Source organism: Urocampus carinirostris, chromosome 8 (assembly GCF_059441175.1).
Source record: "Urocampus carinirostris isolate Australia breed hairy pipefish chromosome 8, RoL_Ucar_1.0, whole genome shotgun sequence".
Taxonomy (NCBI): Eukaryota; Metazoa; Chordata; class Actinopteri; order Syngnathiformes; family Syngnathidae; genus Urocampus; species Urocampus carinirostris.
The window spans coordinates 33878794-33896176 of NC_142356.1; the positions used below are offsets into that span (position 1 = coordinate 33878794).

Sequence of the window (17383 nt, forward strand, 5' to 3'; positions counted from 1 at the left end):
AGTACAATAGTGCAGAAAGCAAATGTGCAAGGAGTGGTGATAGGATAAAAAAATGTGAGGAAATCAAGACAAATTACTACAGCTATGAGGGGGAAAATTGAATCCAGATGTGAGTGGCCAAATAAAATAAAGAGAGAGAGAGAGAGAAAACTACTAATAAGAAGTCAGGGCATGATTGTGACATTTAAAAAAAGGAAAAGAAAGAAAGAACACCAATTTTGTTCAATGTATTCTTTTGATTCATGATTTATCTAATTATTAATTTCTATAATAAAAGAAATTGTGTTACTATTACCGATATCAATATATTACATATGATTGGGTTTCTGCCATTTTATACTCTTGTGTGTATGTACTATACGTGTTTGCATGTGTGTGGACAAGGAGTGAGTTGCAGGGATGCAGCACACGCCGGGAGAAGGAGGAGGATGGGGAGATGGAAAAAGAGGAGGCGGGACAAGCTCACTCAAGTTTGGATCAGTAAGGAGCAAAACCACACCGCTGCTCCCGGACAAGAGACTCTCACGGTGCCTAACTCTTCCAATTGCATCGGAAAGCTTCATGGCAACTGCGTGAAAAGATAAAAACATTTAAGTCAGATTAGATATGCATTCAGCTGTAAAATGGACCTGGCTGCTTCTTCTGGGAGGGTCCGTGACACGAGGTAAGTGGGATTTACCAGTTGTCCCAGTGCATTACAGACTAGAAATGACTTTTGGACTTTTGTTGCTTACTAAAGTAAATTATACTGCATCTATCACTGCAAATGGACAACGTGCAAGTTGTGGACAATCACTCATGATTGGTTCATTTCTGGAGAGAGATGATAATAATTAACATTAACTAGGCCGTCAAAATGAAATGCGCACACATGAATTTTCATGAATGCTAATGTCGTTTTGGAACCGTGCCTCATGATTTCACAAAACTCTTTTCGGATTGCAGTATCTTCCTTGCAGCTAAATATTACTTGGAGTGTTCTGTGATGACCTTAAGTCCCATTTTGGATTTTATGGGAGATCTAGAGTTTTTGGAATATATTATGGATTTGTATAGCCACCACACTTATGTGGATTTGTTTTCTGTTTACTTTCCTGCTACAAAGTCAGATGAACGATGCTCCAAACTGCATGATCATCAGTCTGAAAGGGGGCGCCGTTTAGTCTTAATGGCTTTAGTGCTTAAGACCTCATTGTTGCCAATCAATGAATGCCTTGTGACTCCCTGAGCTGAAAAATGATGGATGGGTTAGAAAAACAGCAGTCCCCTGTGGTTGAATGTAGACGCTACCTGAGGTAAAAATGGGAGGCGAGAGTTGTCCTGGCTGAGAGCCTGTATATCATACACAGTGGAAATGTTTGGTGGTACATGAAGGCGGGTAATTATGTGGCGGCATTTGAAAGCATGAATGCAAACATTTGGCTTAAAGGGCATTCAGCGTTATCTTCAAACTCCTCTGCTGTACCCCAAAGAAAACTTTTATGGTTTATCAGCCCACCGCACATGATTCTTTTTTCACAGAACTTCAATGGGATGGATATGACAAATGCATATTTATTTTGCCTTCCATTAACATGACATTAAAGTTACCATTCACCTTCAATATTTTGTTGATAAATAATTCATTTTTAGATATTGTTTTAAAGGAACAGTGTGTATTATTGGACCACTAGATGTCTCTGTATTGTGCAGTGTAACAAAAAACAAGTGTTAAAAAGCACAAAGAAGAATGCAAATTGACTAAACGACACGTTGTTTATTTTGGGAGGTTTTTGAGAGTACCCGTGGCAGGAAGATAAACGTAAAATAAACACAAATTTTCCGTACGACGAGTATTAAAAAAAAAATCACGTATACATGATAGTTCTTGAATTGTTCTTATTATACAATAAATATTGTTTTTTGATAAATAGAGATAAAGAGGAATTAGCCAACACGGAAAGGTAATAGCATATTAGCCTGTAGAGGGATGAGCACCACCTGGCTGTACTTGCCCAAGACACACCATAGGAAATGGTGCCCCTATGATCCTAGTAGGATCCAACCAACCAACCAACCAACCAACCAACCAACCAACCAACCAACCCACTAACCGAGCAACTGACCAACCAACCAACCAAACAAAAGGCATAGTGATTTTCTAGGAAATATGTTTATTCACAGGCATAAAGAATCATTGAAAAAAATCAGTGTCCTTAAAAAGTTGCTAATTTATGCTATCTATCTATCTATCTATCTATCTATCTATCTATCTATCTATCTATCTATCTATCTATCTATCTATCTATCTATCTATCTATCTATCTATCTATCTATCTATCTATCTATCTATCTATCTATCTATCTATCTATCTATCTATCTATCTATCTTATTATTATTATTATTATTAATATTATTATTATTATTATTATTATTATTATTATTATTATTATTATCATCATCTATTTATTGCTATCTGACTATTTATTATGCTGGTCTACTAGTGATCCCAAGAGCCAAGAAGAAATCTGCAGGTTCAAAAGTGTTCTCCATTTGGGCCCCGGTGCTGTGGAATGCTCTGCCCTCTGAGAGTTCATCTGCAACCTCAGTGGAACCGTTTTACTCTAGGCTTAAAATACCCTTATTTTCCTTAGCTTATGAATGACTTATGTTTCATGTTGAGGATGTCGGTTTGTTAATGCCCTTGTGACACCCATTGCAGCCTAGTCATCCTGGAAGGGGGATTACCTCATGTGCGGCCCCTTCTGAACGTCTACAAATTTCCTCATGCTGAGGTTTTGAGTTTTTCCTTAACCTCATCTATGTTTTAGATCAGGGGATGGTGTAATAATAGTCTATAGTCCATGCAGCCCTTTGAGGCTTGTGATTAAGGGCTGAACAAAAAAACATTACCCGACTTTTGAAAATTTATTTTAAACTGGTAAATTTTCACGCTAATTAGTAGCAATAAAGTATACTTTAGGATTTAAAAGGTTGAGGCTCCCTGCATTACACAATTCAGCTGCGTCTCAGGGTCAAGTATTACAGTGTCCCTTGAAGTTGTATAATTATATTGGTCTGAAAATGTGGTGTAAGAAATCACATGTCATTTACTACTCTTGGGGTTTCTAGTTGTTTCATAAACCAGGGGTCATCAATGGGGTGCCCGTGGGGACCAGGGTGCCGCTTAGGAACAACTGAGGTGCCCTCAGACCTGTTCAGAAAAAACTCACCAGTGCTAGTTCATTGTGCAGTGGTCCTGCGTGGGTTCAAATCCAGCTCCCGGCCTTACTGTGTGGAGTTTGTATGTTCTCCCCGTGCTTGCGTGGGTTTCCTCCGGGCACTCCGGTTTCCTCTCACAGTCCAAAGACATGCATTTCCGGTGAATTGGCCAGTCAAAATTGTCCCTAGGTGTGACTAAGCAAGTGAGTATATATGTCGCACAACGCCGCACCCGCTGGTTTGGCCATGTCCTTCGTCTACCACCAGACCATCCGACACGAGCCATTCTGCAGTTTGACCCAAAGGCCGCTGGCTGGAGATGACCACGAGGGAAACCCCGCACTCGATGGCTCGACGTCGTTACAGGCGACCTCCAACAGCACGGAGTTGCTGTAGAGGATGCAGAACAGCTGGCACCAGACCGCCAGCATTGGAAAAACCTGGTTCATCTGGTCGGCTCAACGCACAGGGACGGGACCCCCCGACCTTCGCTGGAGCAATAATCAATCACTAATCAATATATATATATATATATATATATATATTGATTTAAAGCCTGGATCTACCAGCACTCTGTTCTTTCCAGAGTCTTGTGGCCTCTCTTGGTCTATGCAATACCGCTATCAACTGTGGAGATCTTCGAAAAGATCAGTGGCTTTCTCCGGAAATGGCTGGAACTTCCGCGCAGCCTTACCAGCGCTGCTTTGTACGGGACAAGCAATACTGTCCAGCTACCCTTCAGCGGGCTCACTGAGGATTTCAAGGTGGCACGTACTAAAGAGGCTCTTCAGTATAGGGATTCAAAGGACAGCAAGTTGTCATCTGCTGGGGTAGAAGTGAGAACCGGAAGGAAGTGGAGAGCTCAGAAGGAATTGGAGGTGGCAGTGTCACGACTGAGGCAACACTGGTTGGGGTCCTAGCATTGGGGAGAGCATGTCTGGGCTTCTTTTCAAAGACCAAAGTGAGTCAGGCCCAAGGGAAGGTGAGGCACCATCTTCTCCAGAAAGAGGTCCGAGCAGGTGTGGAGGAAAAGTGGGTGAGCAAGGCAGTTGGACTCCGGAAGCAGGGGGCATGGACAAGGTGGGAGAACACATTAAAGCGCAAAGTGACCTGGTCAAGCATCATGCAAGCAGACTTCCACCATGTCAGGTTCCTTGTGCAGGCAGTTTACGATGTCCTACCAAGCCCAGTGAACCTTCCTGTGTGGGGAAAGAGTGAGACACCTACCTGTCCCCTTTGCTCTGGAAGAGGCTCCTTGGAACGCCTCCTCAGCAGCTGCCCAAAGGCCCTGGCTGATGGTCGCTATCGCTGGTGCCATGACCAGGTTCTGAAAGCAGTTGTTGAGTGCATCGCCCTAGCAAACAACGCGTTCAAATACCATCAAGCCCCGAGCAAGGCAGTCAATTTAATAAAGGCTGGAAAGAAACCCAGGGCTTGTGCACATACAACATCAGGACTCCTCCACATTGCCTCTGATTGGCAGTTGCACGTCGACCTTGGGAAACAACTAAGATCCACCCGGCACATGTCAGCAACATTGCTCCGACAAAACATGATAATCACCTCTGAGGCTTCAAAACACCTGATCATGCTGGAACTCACAGTCCTGTGGGAAGACCGCATTGAGGAATCCAATAAAAAGAATCACACAAAGCACCAGGAGCTGGTGGAGGAGTGCAGGGGCTGGAAAGTTTTCTTTGAGTCAATAGAGGTCGGCTACAAGGATTTTGCTGGACGATCCTACTGCAAAGTCCTAGGACGGTTGGGTGTGACAGGGGCAGCCAAGAAGAAAGTCATTAAATCCGCTAGTGAAGCTACAAAAAAAGCCACCAAGCGGCTTTGGCTTAAATGGGCAGATCCGTGGGCTGCTACTGGGACGCAAGTTGAGACATGATCAACCGTGGCTGGGTCACCTGGGCGAGAGTGTCTGATGTTGCGAGACCCGAAACACTCAATGAACCCAGGATACATCACTGATGATGCATCCCAGTTGCATCCAAAAGATGTTTCTTTCCGGTCAAGATTTATCTCTCTCTCTCTGTCTCTCTTTATATATATATTCCAAATTGTATTAATTTAATCTCTTATCTCAAAATTCTACACAAAATAGTCTCAAGCTCAATCAGGTTGGATGGGAGACGTTTGTGCACAGCCATTTTCAGGTCTCTCCAGAGATGTTCGATCGGATTCAAGTCTGGACTCTGGCTGGGCCACTCCAGGACATTCACGGAGTGGTTCTGAAGCCAATCTTTTGAGATCTTGGCTGTGTGCTTTGGGTCGTTGTCCTGCTGAAAAATGAACCTTCGCCCCAGCCTGAGGTCAAGAGCGCTCTGGAGCAGGTTTTCATCCAGGATATCTCTATATATTGCTGCATTCATTTTTCCTTCTATCCTGACTAGTCTGCCAGTTCCTGCTGCTGAAAAACATCCCCACAGCATGCTTCACGGTAGGGATGGTATTGGCCTGGTGATGAGCGGTGCCTGGTTTCCTCCGAACATGGCGCCTGGCATTCACACCAAAGAGTTCAGTTCTTTTGACTTCATGCTTGGTGTTTGTGCTCTGACATGCACACTCAACTGAGGGACCTTATATAGACAGGTGTGTGCCTTTCCAAATCATGTCCAATCAACTGAATTTACTGCAGGTGGACTCCAATTAAGCTGTAGAAAGATCTCAAGGATGATCAGTGGAAAAAAGATGCACCTGAGCTCAATTTTGAGCTTCATGGCAAAGGCTGTGAATACTTATGTAAATGTGATTTCTTAGTTTTCTATTTTTAATAAATTCCAAAAAAGTAAAAAAAAAACGTTTTCACATTGTCATAATGGAGTATTTTGTGTAGGATTTTGAGATAAGAGATTAAATTAATACAGTTTGGAGTGAGGCTGTAACATAACAAGATGTGGAAAAAGTGAAGCGCTGTGAATACTTTCCGGATGCACTGTATATATGCAAAGCCTTTTTGAGTTTTATGGGTTCCAGCAAGATACCGCAAAGTTTTTTCAGCTCCCTTTCAGTGAAGTTTTCCGCATCTATGAATATTTTTTAAAAAAAGGCACATTTATATGATAGTTCATATATTTTTGCTTACCATTTGAATATTATCTTTAAATGAATGACGTTTTAATGACCGCTAAAAGGTACTAAACAATAAACACTATCTTTTTCAAAAATCAAATCAAATGAACTATATTATGATTTTGAGTGGTGGTGTGTCCATTAATTTTACCGCTCGAACAAGTCAAGTCACATTCATTTGTACAGCCCTTCATCACAGAGAGTAACAGACGAAGTTTACAATGTGTAAAAGGTCGTAAGTATGCTGAATTTAGGCAAAATATACTGTTTATATATATACTGTTTATATATATATATATATATATATATATATATATATATATATATATATATATATATGTGTATATATATATATATGTTTTTTAAATCAAACTACTGTAAATGACTCTTCAAACTTGTAATTTCGCTTGCACTTGAATTTTAATAATATGCAGACGATTGCTCGTTTGTGTACCATACTAACATGGATGACTGAAGAGCCAGTCAGTGAAGTGTGCAACACAAAAATGGTGTTGCGTGTGTGATTTTGTGTGGCTGTGCGCTAACAAGGATTATATCACCAGAACATTTATAGAGCAGAAGAAAGAACAGAAGGGGCATGGGAAAGCACCGAGTGACTCGCAGACAGACATCTTGAAAATACCTCATAAACGGATCTTATTGGCTCATTTGATTCACGTTACAATAACATTTGGATTGCATTACACGAAACAAGCTAACGTGACAGGCTGGGCTATCGAAACTATGGCTCGGAGGCCTGACTTGTTCAGGATTGTGGATTGTACTTACAAACGAGACTAAGTGATTTTTTGCAAAATACATACGATAAACAATATGGGATTAGACCTGGCACTCATGGGTAAAAAAGTAATGAAGACTTAAAAGAGAAGAATAAGATTGAAAATGTAAGGATAAATAAGCAAGAATATTTACAAGGCAGTGCTTGGAGACTGGCACAAGTGGTAATAATAGTAAAATGAAAATAATTTTTTTTGCTTGGACTGTACTTATTTTAGTTATTTCGGGTTGAGAGATACTTGTATTGTTTGATATGCCAATATGCATGTCAATTTTTGAGGGTGCTATATATTTGTCAGATCAGGAGGCTTCTCCTGGTACAGGTAACTTTGAAAACCAGTACTATGTAGAGAGAAATGGGCGCCGCCAGTTGTACTTGCTCAAGACTTACACTTATTTCCCCAAATAATCAAGCTATTTACTAGGAAAAACAAAAAACAATTGCAAAACTTGAATGAAAGTTACATTGCAGAGAATTTCGTCAAGAGAAAGGTGTTCAATTTCTTTTAAATTCACTAACAGCCGCTGAGGGATATTAAAATTTTCTAATATCTTCTTGTGATAGAGGGATAAACAAATATATTATCCTGATGGGATTACCTAACTAGTAGTCGCTCTTTACTGTAGCTATCTAAATAATGTAATCCCTGTTTTTTTCGTGGGGGTTGCATTTCAAAAATTGTTGAAAACCCGCGAATTATAAACCTTTATTTATTTATTTGTTTGTTTATTACTCAAGAATGAACCCAATTTACAGGTTAAATCAGGTATTTGTTTAACAAATAAAAGGTTTTTACACAATACTTCTCTACTGCCAAATTCTAATTTTAAAAATAATCTTCCTGTTTTATTGCATAGCTCTATGGATTAAAGACAGGATCCAATTTACTTAAAAGGTAGTTTGTCACTACCATGTGATGTTATGGTAAATTGCATTTACTTTCCGGTTTTGTCCTTCAGAAACTATATATATTTCAATTATCAAGCGTTTTTGATAAATCGCCAGGGAGCCAATTCCGAGTCCCAAAGACCTGCATGAGACTCCAGAGCAAGTTTAGCAGGTCGAGAGGTCTAAAATTGTTGGTGATAGAAAGCCTCTTCCTTGTTTTAGCCAATTAGGAAACAAAAGTCAGTCCCATTCTGCATGGAAAGTTTTTATTCGTCCCATTGCTTTCATAAAGATTAATGATTAACACATTTGATGCATAGAACCTTCTCTTCTTTATTTAAAAGCCTCTCTATGCTCAAGACTGGAAGAAGCCTTGAAGTCTTTAACATTTTAATGCTGTTTTCTCACTGTCTTTCTCCAGAATGACACCCATTCTTAACCATTTTACTTCTTACGATCCAAGTTCACCTTTAATCCTCAATGCTTGGCTGCGTTAAATATCCCTCATGTGATCCACACTTCAAGAAAATTGCACTTTCAGTTTTGACAGCTTCAGCACATTATTTTGAATAATTCACGTTGTCCATTTCATGACATGAGATGAACCTGCATTGCACTTTACGAAATCCTCTGGTCTCTTTTTTTGTATTTTAATATTATCAGACTAATTTAATTTTGGATTCCGTGTGTTTGTTTATTCAGCATCCAGGTCATCACAGATGCTTTCAACTAATTCCAGTGTAGGCCCTGCTGGCATTTTGGAGTGTACCAGATAATATCACGAAGAGGGTGGAGCAAACGTAGCCTCATTATTCATTATAAGAAAAAAATGGCTCAACTTGTATTCTTTTTGGATCACAAAAACATGTTTCTACCTATGTAGATAGATACAGGTATGATCATCAAGTCTAGTCATATGCAAGCTGAAATCTTTGGTAATTTCTGGGTGGGCTAGAGAATTATCTCTTGTCCAAGGCCTTTAAAAACAATTTCCAACAATATGAAAGACGAACCAATCATCATTTATCAGATAAATAAATATCACATCCTCATTTGCTCTTTTTTTCATCGTCAAATAATGATGACAACAGTTAGAACTATACTAGTACCTATAAGTGACTCATTACTTATCATTAATTGTGTATGAACGGGACAATTATTCATCCATCCACTGCATACAAAAAGAAGACATAACCTCTGGTCTAGCTTATGTTATTTTGACCATCTATTATTAATAGCTGCTCTATGAGTTTACAGTTTGTACCAATCAATCTATAAAGAGGTTGCTTGATTATGACATGTATTTTCCCTTGTATTTAATGAATTTTACGTCTCACACAAAATTTGTATTAGCTTTTACAAATATAAATATTGTACAAAGCCGGAACACCAGCTTATGCTGGGTAGTTAATAAATATTTATCTTTAATTTTTTTGTTTTTCTGTCAGAATTTACAGAATTGAGCAACGGGAGATCCATATGTGTGCATTCATGTGCCGAGAGACTATAATAAAATTTCGTAAATCCGCACCGCTTATCCTCAGTAGGGACGCGGTGGTGCTGCAGTCCATCCGAGCCATCTTTGGGCAGTGGGCAGGGGACACCCTCAACTGGTTGCAAGCCAGTAGCAAGGCACACAAAGACAGACAACTCACTTGCTCATTCACACCGGCCAATTAAGCTGACATGCATGTGTTTGGAATGTGGGAGGAAACCGGAGTGCCTGTAGGAAACATGTACAGGAAGACTGGTAACTGGATTTGAACCCATGACCTCAGAACTGTGCTGCGGACGCGCTAACCACTCAGCTGCTGTGCCCCCCGGGACAATCATTGATATATAATTAATTCATTCATTTATCTCTTACATTTCGTGGAATGTACAGCCCAGTGACGTGGGGTGAGGTTCGTCTCTGGTCAGGCACGGTCAGATTTACAAATAAATGAACCTACATCTTATTCATCATGTGATTGGCAGAGCAAGAAAAAGTTGCATTATTGAAATATGTCACTGATCATATTTAGTCATGATTATGTGCTTTTCATTTATAACTTCTTTCAATTATTTAGTTGTAATCATCATGTTTCAAGATTGCCACCATCATGCCAGTGCCAAAGAATCCCCAGATCTCATCATTGGACGACTACCGGCCCGTTGCACTGACTCCTATCATAATGAAGTGCTTTGAGAGACTGGTTAAAGAGCACATCACCTCCAGTCTCCCCTCCTCACTCGACCCCTTTCAGTTTGCCTACCGGACAAACCGCTCCACCGGGGATGCCATCTCCTTTGCTCGTCACCTGAGCCTGACACACCTAGAGGAGAAGAACACCCATGTGCGGATGCTTTTCCTGGACTTCAGTTCAGCATTCAACACCATCATCCCACAACACCCTGTAGACAAACTGAGACTCGTGGGCTTCAACACCCCCCTGCGGAACTGGCTGCTGGAATTCCTCACTGACAGACCCCAGTCAGTGCGGCTTGGTCAGAACATCTCAGATGTCATCACCCACAGCACGGGCTCCCCCCAAGGCTGTGTCCTGAGCCCCCTGCTGTTCACCCTGACGACACACGACTGCGTCCCTAGGTCAGCCACAAACTACATTGTGAAGTTTGCGGACGACACAACAGTGGTGGGCCTCATCAGGGACGGGAACGACCTGGCCTACAGAGAGGAGGTGGAGCAGATGGTGGGCTGGTGCAGAGTCAACAGCCTGGTCCTGAATGTTGACAAAACTAAAGAGATCATTATCGACTTCAGGAAAAACCAGCCCAATCATGCCCCACTTCTCATCAACAACAAGGCTGTGGAGGTTGTCAGCAGCACCAAGTTCCTAGGGGTGCACATCACAGACAAACTCACCTGGTCCGTGAACACTGCATCACTGGTGAAGAGGGCACAGCAGCGCCTGTACTTCCTGCGGAGGATGAGGAGAGCCCACCTGCCCCCACCCACCCTTATCATATTCTACAGGGGCACCATAGAGAGCATCTTGACTAGCTGTATCACTGTGTGGTGTGGAGGCTGCAGTGCCTCCGACTGGGGTAGTGTGAGAAGGGTGATGAGGACAGCAGAGAAAATCATCGGGACTTCCCTCCCCTCCATTCAGGACATCGGCCAGAAGCGCTGCCTATCCCGAGCCAAGAACATCATTAGGGACCCCTCTCACCCCCATCATGGACTGTTCACTCTGCTAGCCTCTGGGAAGAGGTACTGCAGTGTGCGGTGCAGTACCACCAGGTTCTGCAACAGCTTTGTCCCCCGGGCCATTAGACTGTTAAATGGTCAATCACACACATAGTAAGCCTACACAGCTGCTAATCTGTACATCTGTTAGTTTTTTTTTTTTTTGCACTACTGGCCAGTTCTCTTATACCTAGCCACTCCTTTGCACATCTGTTCTCCTCTGCACTATCGTACTCCAGTGTTATTGTTATTGTATAGTGACTTGTTTACCTGACTGCCCATTTTACACATCTGGTTAGCTGCTCCTCTTGCACTCTTTGCACTACTGTATAATACTATACATATCTATAATTATTTAGTATATTATAAGTACTTCAATACTCCAACTCAATACAACATTTTATTTATATCTGTACATTCAAGGAAACTGTGTGGGTCAGATGTATCAACATTTCGTTCTGTATACACGTGTACAAGAATGACAATAAAGTATACTAAAAAATGAATGTGAATAATAAGTGAAAATGCCTGTAGCCATCCATGACTTCAACTTTTTGCCACAAGTATTAACCAGAATCAACCATTCTTCATTAACAATGAACTACAATCAAAAAACAAGTGCCATGGACAGCTACCATACCATTCATCAATGATAGCTTTTTCCAGAAAATATCAAAACTTGAAATAACAGCAGCTAAGCAGAAGGCACGCGCGTGCACACACACGCATACACGCACACACACACACTTCTTTAAAAAATTTGCCATCAGTAAATGGTTTTCTGTGCTTTGCTATGCAGTGAGCAATGTGAGCTTGCTTCAGTGGTGGTGTTTTTAGCAGTGACAAAGGCCTTTAGGGTCTGTGTTTGTTTGCCGTGCCTGACCTCTACGCATTTTAATGTCTCCACCATGTCGGACTCATCCTTGAATTCATGTTCATATTTCATCTCGTAATGATGTTTAACTGTGCGAGGTACTACGCTCTCGAGGCATAATGCACATAACTGCTCAGTCATTTTTTGCAAAAAGCCTCATTCGTCTGTCAGCGCTCGCTAGAAAGAAGAACATTTTTTCGCTGGAGGAGCCGTCATGATTCGTTAATTGTGTGTTTTGTTGGGTGGGTTAAAACACGGATCTCTCCTCTCCTCTACGCCGCGCAGGCACGCGCTCACACACGAAGCAGAGGAGGAGGGGCGCCACCGTAAAGCCTCTAAATAACACAGCATGCAACTGAAAATGTCTAAATTTCAGGTAAAAATATTCATTTAAAAACAAATTATCATTATTATCTTGCCGTGCGCTCTCCTGCCACTGGTTAACCCCTCGCGTGCCACTTGCTGCACGCGTGTCATAGGTTGCCAACCCCTGGTGTAGAGGATCCAGTAAACATCCCCAAAATGATGTGGCAGTCATCAGTAGAATAATGTTTCATTCAACTGTTTGTCTTGTGATAGATTTTCACTCATATTATGGACTGCCCTCTTGTAAAAGTTTTCGCGCAAGTGAATCGCTACTGCCATTGGCTGTTCATTTATGCGCAGAATATATGTTTTAGCCTCTATTTTGAAAACCTGCCTTCTTTGTATCCAGAACTAATGAACATGCTGATGAAACGATTTATCAACAAAAGCAATATATCAAAAAACATTTTGTTGTTTTACCCCACCTTACAAATTAAGCCTATGCATCAATAGATTTGTCCATTCTGAAAACTAGTCCATGCAACGATAAAATAATGACTGAAATGCTTGACTTTGTTAGCTTGCTAATACTATCACTAATTCTATTGTTTGTGGCTGAGGTAGGTGCCGAATCAGAATCGTTGGACTCACTATCGCCCTCTCCCATGAGGTACGAAAATGACATGCCTCATGCTGCATGTGCAAACGCTCTGCACAGTAATATGTCACATACTAGCTGTATTAATATTTCGTACAATGTGAAATTCTGTGATTTGGAAAAATAAAATCCCCATTTTTTAAAGTTAGATGTACTGAAGTCCTATAGTATAACCATTTAGTATATTTTTGATATTATATTTCCATGGTGTCAGGTGAGGCACTGCCTCGCCTGACTGCACGTCACTTGTACAGCCAAAGAAATCACAACCACCACTTACACTGATGTTATATATCCATCCATCCATAATCTGCACCGCTTATCCTCAGTAGGGTTGCAGGTGTGCTGGAGCCCATCCCAGCTGTCCTCGGGCAGTGGGCAGGGGGCACCCTGAACTGGTTGCCAGACAGTCGCAGGGCACACAGTGACAGAAATCTCACTCGTTCACACCCAGGGACAATTTAGACCAGCCAAATATGTACAGGCAAAAATAGTCGGAAATCCTTAATAACGATCAAAGAAACAATCTTTACAATTGCTTGCAACCTTAAATAAACCCTGACAAAACGTATACTATCACTTTGCATCCCTCCAATCCTTTATTATGGGTAACTGCGTTCTACAGAAATAATAAACAACACAGGGAAAGATGCTGATTGCGATATTGGCTCTTAACATGCAAGCCAGCGCTTGCTCATTATTTGTCGCAATCAACTCTGCAATATATTTCAACTTGAGTCGCAAACTGTGTCTATTGTGTATAGTTGCATGCATGTGTGCATGAGTGAGGGAGAGATTAAAAAGCTGTGTATTTGCCGCTGTCTTTGTAATTTGACTAAATAGGACCCCATGACCATTTAAGGTCAAGTTTTTATCCAATTATCCGGCATAAAATTTCCGTCCGAATCTAGTCACATAAACTGATTTTAATAAAGTTTGGTCACACATCATACTTAACCTGATTACAAAACATCCAGTAAACATTTGCCAATACTGTTACGAATAGGGATAATAAGTTCTGTATCTATACTTGCGATCCCTAAATAATATTTCCGAAAACAAAGACCTTTATATTCATACATAACAAACGTGACTACAATTAGTTTTTAGGATTAATTTTCTATTATTGTTTCATGCTATGTTGTAATATATACATTCTTTAAAATCCGTCAGACTTGCCCCAATTCCCAATTGTGAGGAAAAAACACATGGGTTGATACCTGTATTGATAGCCGCCGAAAATAAAATCCCTGAAATCACGCCTGAAACTGATTTGTTACCTTATTCATTAGTATTATTGTTACTTCAGTTTATCACAGGTGTGTCAAAGTCAAACAGACATCGGGTATAATTTAAAAATAGCCATAAGCCAAAGGATAGACTGATGAAATGATGAACATTTTTAAAATGACCCTTATGGTCCAGTAAACCTTATTGAGCCCTAGGAAAAGCTAAAAAATAGATTCCAACATGATCCCATAGATACATTATTTAATGCATTATTTGATGATAAATCTGTCAACAATGTAAAATGTTCAACAGGCAAAAGTTTATTTTGTGTAGAAAACCCCATAACATTGCAATTGAATATAAAAGCCAGTATTATTGACACACCATCAATAGCCTTTAGTTTTGATTTTTAGAAATGTAAATTTATGTTTGGAAAATTATGGTCTAAATGTGCCTTTTATACTGTTATATTTTTTCTACTCTTGTACTCTTATACTTTTATATACTTTTATATACTTTCATACTCTTACTTTTGTACTATTATATCTTTATAAGTTTAAATCGTTACAGTATATTCAATAAGTGTGTGATTTTACGAATTATAATTATTTTACGAGTTATATTCAGGCACGCACCTTCAAGGTCGAAAGAATAAGTTCCTAGGGAGCAACTATGTGACGCTCTTTAAAAAGCTAAGACTTGAAAGGCCACTAACAACTTCCTAAGATAACTCCCATTTTTAAAAATAACTTTCAGGTGCTTTTTAAACATCGAACTACTGTGGTGTCCAAGGATTTTCCTGCTAGCCTATCACATAAATCATTTTGTTTTTCCCACTCCAAGGAACCGCTAGAGTCTAGCGGCTAGACAAAGGGAAGTCAGTGATCCGCTAGCTACGTATCTGGGTTAAAGGCTACGGCCTTCGATATATTTTGTTAACTTAGCTTTCTGCCTAGTGGAGGAGTGTACTCCCTTCTTTCCATGTTTATTGTTATGTTGGAGTGCCCTTTAGTGGCCAGCATTGTATATCAAACTATGTAACCTAAGAGATCGTCCAATCAGAATGCCTCTTACTTGCACTTCTCCAATCAGAATCCTCGTGACGGAATAAGAAAGGCGCTAACGCTTTTTGTTTAATGGTAATCTAAGAGCGCAAATCGTCTTGGGTTCTATGCTCACTTTTCTTTAATAAATAAGTGTTGTTTTATAACTCAAAAAGAGTAACCTGTTTGAATATAATTGAACTGAAATACAATAAATGCAAATGTCTATTACCAAAAACAACACTTTCTTCAAGGAGAAATAAAAACAGTTTAAAGAAAAATACTCTTTGTTTGTATTTAATATAATATTGAAACAAGTTCATCTCAAGGGCCGTAGAAAACCTACTTGCGAGCTGGATGAGGCCCGTGGGCCTTGACTTTAACACATATGGTCCATAAAGTAGCCCAGATGAGCAAAGATCTTCCTGCTGTTCTATAATTCATTGTAACAATATGGAGTGTATAATTTCAAATGTCACCGATCCAATTACTGACAATGTTAATGATCTAGAACCAGCAATATTTATATTCATTTCTCAGTTTAAAAGGTCATTACTCAATACACACCATCTCTCTCCGTACATGAACAAAACTGGGAATAAAAATACCGTATGTACTCTGTAATGTAAATGAAGATAATTCTAATGTGTAACCATCCACAATGGAACCTAGAGGCTGTGTATTAGCTTCCTGTGTTTACAATGGTGTATGTATGAATTATCGAGACTTTATATGGGATTCTTGTCTCAGAGACCACCGCTGACTTTCGAATTGATTTAAAGCATAATGGCATTACAGTATTTGGAACACGTGAGTCATGTGATTCAGGTCAAGTAAAAAGGTTGATGTGGAGCCCATGAATCTTGAATGTAATTTCCCTCTGACATTTTTCCAGTCAATTATCACCAAATATTGTGTGGAGATAAACAGGTAAACGCCACCTCACTAATTGGTTCAAATAATTACGTTGATTTAAAAAAAAAATAATATATTCCTTGGGAGAGTGAGTTGAGGAGGTAATCTTGGGGGAAATGTCTTGAGAAAAATATTTTGACTTGAGTGTCATGAGAGGAATAGCTTGAGGAGAATGCCTTGGGATTAAAATGGGGGATGTCTCGAGAAGAGTATAATGACCGATCAGCAACATGAAGTGGAAAAGCAGCGTATTTATTGCAGAATGTGGCTAATGATGATCGGGAATGGTTACAAGGTATAAACTTAAAACAGTTGGGTCAGAAAAATAAACAAAATGCTTGAAAATAGAGGATAGATTGATCTATTTCAGATGGTATAAGCCAGCTTTTTCGGTTGCTTCTCACAAGCTACAGAAAAAAAAACGTTTGGTTTTGTTTAAAAGGCCCTCAAAAGTGTAGCTGTCTTGTACAAAAACAATCCGCAAATATTTTTTCACAGAAAATACCTCCAAATTGTTGACGTTTCAATACATCCATTCATTTAGCGGTTATATTTTCTCTACATTGTTTCTAAATGGATTTCTGATTCATTGTTTAAATAAAGGCCTTGAGTCTGCACTAATCCTATCATACCACCTGCAAAATCCAGTTAGATACAATCTTAACAAAGGATTGTAGTGAAGCTTTGACTTCCTGACTTCGTCATCGTCTCTTTATTTGTTTATGAGAATGTTAAATACTCTCCTCTTTTCAATATTATTTTTTCAACCATATAATTTTTCCAATGTCTTGAGACGATCCCACTCACTTGATTGGTTCTAGTGATATCTGTCTGTGATGCTTTTGCTTATTTCCATTCCATTCAGTTACTATTTATATGAAATATATGAGGGCAGCACGGCGGCGCAGTGGTTAGCGCTTGTGCGGCACAGTTCATGTCATGGGAACCTGTCGTGGGTTCAAATCCAGCTCCAGACTTCCTGTGCGGAGTTTGTATGTTCTCCCCGTGCTTGCGTGGGTTTCCTCCGGGCACTCCGGTTTCCTCCCACATTCCAAAAACATGCATTTCAGATTCAGATCTACTTTATTGTCATTCTAGTACACGTGTATACAGAACGAAATGTCGATGCATCTGACCCCCACAGTTTCCTTGAATGTACAGATATAAATAATGTTGTATTGTATTTTGGCTACGTATAGT

At 40.0% G+C, this 17383-nt stretch overlaps 1 protein-coding gene across 3 annotated transcripts in view; it reads left to right on the plus strand.

The window, feature by feature from the left end:
- Positions 1–429: 429 nt before the first annotated feature.
- chrna6 (cholinergic receptor, nicotinic, alpha 6) overlaps positions 430–17383 on the plus strand; it is a 33580-nt gene continuing 16626 nt past the window's right edge. For all 3 annotated transcript variants that reach the window (XM_088342490.1, XM_088342491.1, XM_088342492.1), the window contains exon 1: positions 430–664. In XM_088342490.1, coding sequence (XP_088198616.1) covers positions 607–664 — 58 coding nt within the window. In that variant the 5' untranslated portion in view covers positions 430–606. The remainder of the gene's footprint in view (positions 665–17383) is intronic.